The 3,477-nt window shown below is 56.3% G+C and overlaps 1 protein-coding gene across 1 annotated transcript; it reads left to right on the top strand.

The window, feature by feature from the left end:
- Positions 1-708: 708 nt before the first annotated feature.
- On the top strand, positions 709-2,426 carry LOC135531458 (uncharacterized; the record flags this gene model as incomplete). The annotated part of the gene is made up of 2 exons (XM_064959495.1): positions 709-1,554; positions 1,641-2,426. Coding segments are annotated over 2 exons (1,632 nt in total), but the record flags the coding sequence as incomplete, so codon positions are not given.
- Positions 2,427-3,477: the final 1,051 nt, after the last annotated feature.

Genomic DNA, 3,477 nt, shown 5'->3' on the forward strand with positions numbered 1-3,477 from the left:
ATCCCCCAGGCCTCCCATCAGTCTCATCCCCCAGGCCTTTCATCAGTCTCAGCCCCCAGGCCTCCCATCAGTCTCATCCCCCAGGCCTCCCATCAGTCTCATCCCCCCAGGCCTCCGTCGGTCTCAGCCTCCAGGCCTCCACATCAGTCATCCCCCAGGGCGCTCTCATCAGTCTCATCCCCCAGGCCTTTCATCAGTCTCATCCCCCAGGCCTTCCATCAGTCTTATCCCCCAGGCCTTCCATCAGTCTCATCCCCCAGGCCTCCCATCAGTCTCATCCCCCAGGCCTCCCATCAGTCTCAGCCCCCAGGCCTCCAATTAGTCTCAGCCCCCAGGCCTCCCATCAGTCTCATCCCCCAGGCCTTTCATCAGTCTCATCCACAGGCTTTCATCAGTCTCATCCCCCAGGCCTTCCATCAGTCTCATCCCCCAGGCCTTCCATCAGTCTCATCCCCCAGGCCTCCCATCAGTCTCATCCCCCAGGCCTCCCATCAGTCTCATCCCCCAGGCCTCCCATCAGCCTCATCCACAAGACCTCCAATTAGTCTCAGCCCCCAGGCCTCCAATTAGTCTCATCCCCCAGGCCTCCCATCAGTCTCATCCACAAGACCTCCAATTAGTCTCAGCCCCCAGGCCTCCAATTAGTCTCAGCCCCCAGGCCTTCCATCAGTCTCATCCCCCAGGCCTCCCATCAGTCTCATCCCCCAGGCCTCCCATCAGTCTCATCCCCCAGGCCTCCCATCAGTCTCAGCCCCCAGGCCTCCCATCAGTCTCATCCCCCAGGCCTCCCATCAGTCTCATCCCCCAGGCCTCCCATCAGTCTCATCCCCCAGGCCTCCGATCAGTCTCAATCCCCAGGCCTCCCATCAGTCTCATCCCCCAGGCCTCCCATCAGTCTCAGCCCCCAGGCCTCCCATCAGTCTCATCCGCCCAGGCCTCCCAATTAGTCTCAGCCCCCAGGCCTCCCATCAGTCTCATCCCCCAGGCCTCCCATCAGACTCATCCCCCAGGCCTCCATTTAGTCTCATCCCCCAGGCCTCCCATCAGTCTCATCCTCCAGGCCTCCCATCAGTCTCATCCTCCAGGCCTCCCATCAGTCTCATCCTCCAGGCCTCCCATCAGTCTCAGCCCCAGGCCTCCCATCGAGTCTCAGCCCCAGGCCTCCCATCAGTCTCATCCTCCAGGCCTCCCATCAGTCTCATCCCCCAGGCCTCCATCAGTCTCATCCTCCAGGCCTTCCATCAGTCTCATCCCCCAGGCCTCCCATCAGTCTCATCCTCCAGGCCTCCATAGTCTCAGCCCCCAGGCTCCATCAGCCTCAGCTAGGCCTTCCATCAGTCTCATCCCCCAGGCCTCCCATCAGTCTCATCCCCAGGCCTCCATCAGTCATCCCCAGGCCTCCATCAGTCTCATCCCCAGGCCTCCCATCAGTCTCATCCCCCAGGCCTCCCATCAGTCTCAGCCCCCAGGCCTCCCATCAGTCTCATCCCCCAGGCCTCCATCAGTCTCAGTCCCCAGGCCTCCCATCAGTCTCATCCCCCAGGCCTCCCATCAGTCTCATCCCCAGGCTCCAATTAGTCTCATCCCCAGGCCTCCAATTAGTCTCAGCCCCTAGGCCTTCCATCAGTCTCATCCCCCAGGCCTCCAATTAGTCTCAACCTCCAGGCCTCCCATCAGTCTCATCCCCCAGGCCTCCATCAGTCTCAGCCCCCAGGCCTCCATCAGGCTCAGCCCCAGGCCTCCCATCAGTCTCAGCCCCAGGCCTCCCATCAGTCTCATCCCCCAGGCCTCCCATCAGTCTCATCCCCCAGGCCTCCCATCAGTCTCATCCCCCAGGCTCTCCCATCAGTCTCAGCCTCCAGGCCTCCCATCAGTCTCATCCCCAGGCCTCCATCAGTCTCAGCCCCTAGGCCTCCCATCAGTCTCATCCCCCAGGCCTCCCATCAGTCTCATCCCCAGGCCTCCAATCAGTCTCAGTCCCCAGGCCTCCATCAGTCTCATCCCCAGGCCTCCCATCAGTCTCATCCCCCAGGCCTCCATCAGTCTCATCCCCAGGCCTCCATCAGTCTCATCCCCAGGCCTCCTATCAGTCTCAGCCCCCAGGCCTCCCATCAGTCTCATCCCCCAGGCCTCCCATCAGTCTCATCCTCCAGGCCTCCCATCAGTCTCAGCCCCAGGCCTCCCATCAGTCTCATCCCCAGGCCTCCCATCAGTCTCATCCCCCAGGCCTTCCATCAGTCTCATCCCCCAGGCCTCCCATCAGTCTCATCCCCCAGGCCTCCCATCAGTCTCATCCCCCAGGCCTCCAATCAGTCTCAGCCCCCAGGCCTCCCATCAGTCTCATCCCCCAGGCCTCCCATCAGTCTCAGCCCCCAGGCCTCCCATCAGTCTCAGCCCCCAGGCCTCCCATCAGTCTCTAACATCAGGTTTACACCAGCTGTCTGCACTCATTTCTGTTCCTCTCCACCCAAATAATGAAATTAGCCACGGGTTTCATGAGGTGCTGCAAGACACAGATGTAGGGTATGTGCGTGTGTGTGTGTGTGTCAGTGTGTGTGCGCGCCCATTCGTGTGTGACAGAGAGGAAGGTCAGAGGGATAAAAGTGTTGAAAAATGCTGCTTGCACAGAAATTGACCGTTGTTAAAACCAAAAATAAATCAAAAAGGGATTTTGACTGTGTCCTTTGTTCACCCCTCATTGCCCTCTCTCTTCTCTCTGAATCCAGAGAGGTGTGTGTGTGTGTGTGTGTGTGTGCGTGTGTGTGTGCGTGTCGTGTGTGTGATATGATGCTGAGACTGGGCTGTTTAGTGGTCTAGAGTAGACTGATGCTACTGTCTGTGACTGTTGGTCACACTCCACGAGCGCTCTGGACAATATGGGACAACGAACACAAGTGCAGCTAGCCAGGGAGTTTTTTAAATGAAGCTCCAGGATCACTGGTATTACATTACATGATCACAGGATAGAATTATCAGTCTGTTGCCAAGCTCAGAAGTAGGGCTGCATATTTCGCTACTACAAACTAAAGTGAGGAACGTAACAATAATATATCTATTTAAAAAAGTTGTACTAACCCTAACTAATTTAGGTTAAAAAACATGTTCATCTATGTCATCCTCTCTCCACCTACTTATTTGTACCCCTCCTTCCAACAGCTTGTCAGCGTCATATACACGGAACAAAAATCTAAACGCAACACGCAACAATTTCAAAGGTTTTACTGAGTTACAGTTCATATAAGAAAATCAGTCAATTGAAATAAATAAATGAGGCCCTAATCTATGGATTTCACATGTCTGGGAATACAGATGTACATATGTTGATCACAGACACCTTAAAAGTGTAGGTTGTGTGGATCCAGAAAACTAGTCGCAGTATCCGTGTGACTACCACTTTCTTCATGCAGCGAGACGATGGGAATGTTGTCCCACTCCTCTTCAATGGCTGTGCAAAGTCGGACATCGGCAGGAACTGGT

Source organism: Oncorhynchus masou, unplaced genomic scaffold, assembly GCF_036934945.1.
Source record: "Oncorhynchus masou masou isolate Uvic2021 unplaced genomic scaffold, UVic_Omas_1.1 unplaced_scaffold_15933, whole genome shotgun sequence".
Classification (NCBI taxonomy): Eukaryota; Metazoa; Chordata; class Actinopteri; order Salmoniformes; family Salmonidae; genus Oncorhynchus; species Oncorhynchus masou.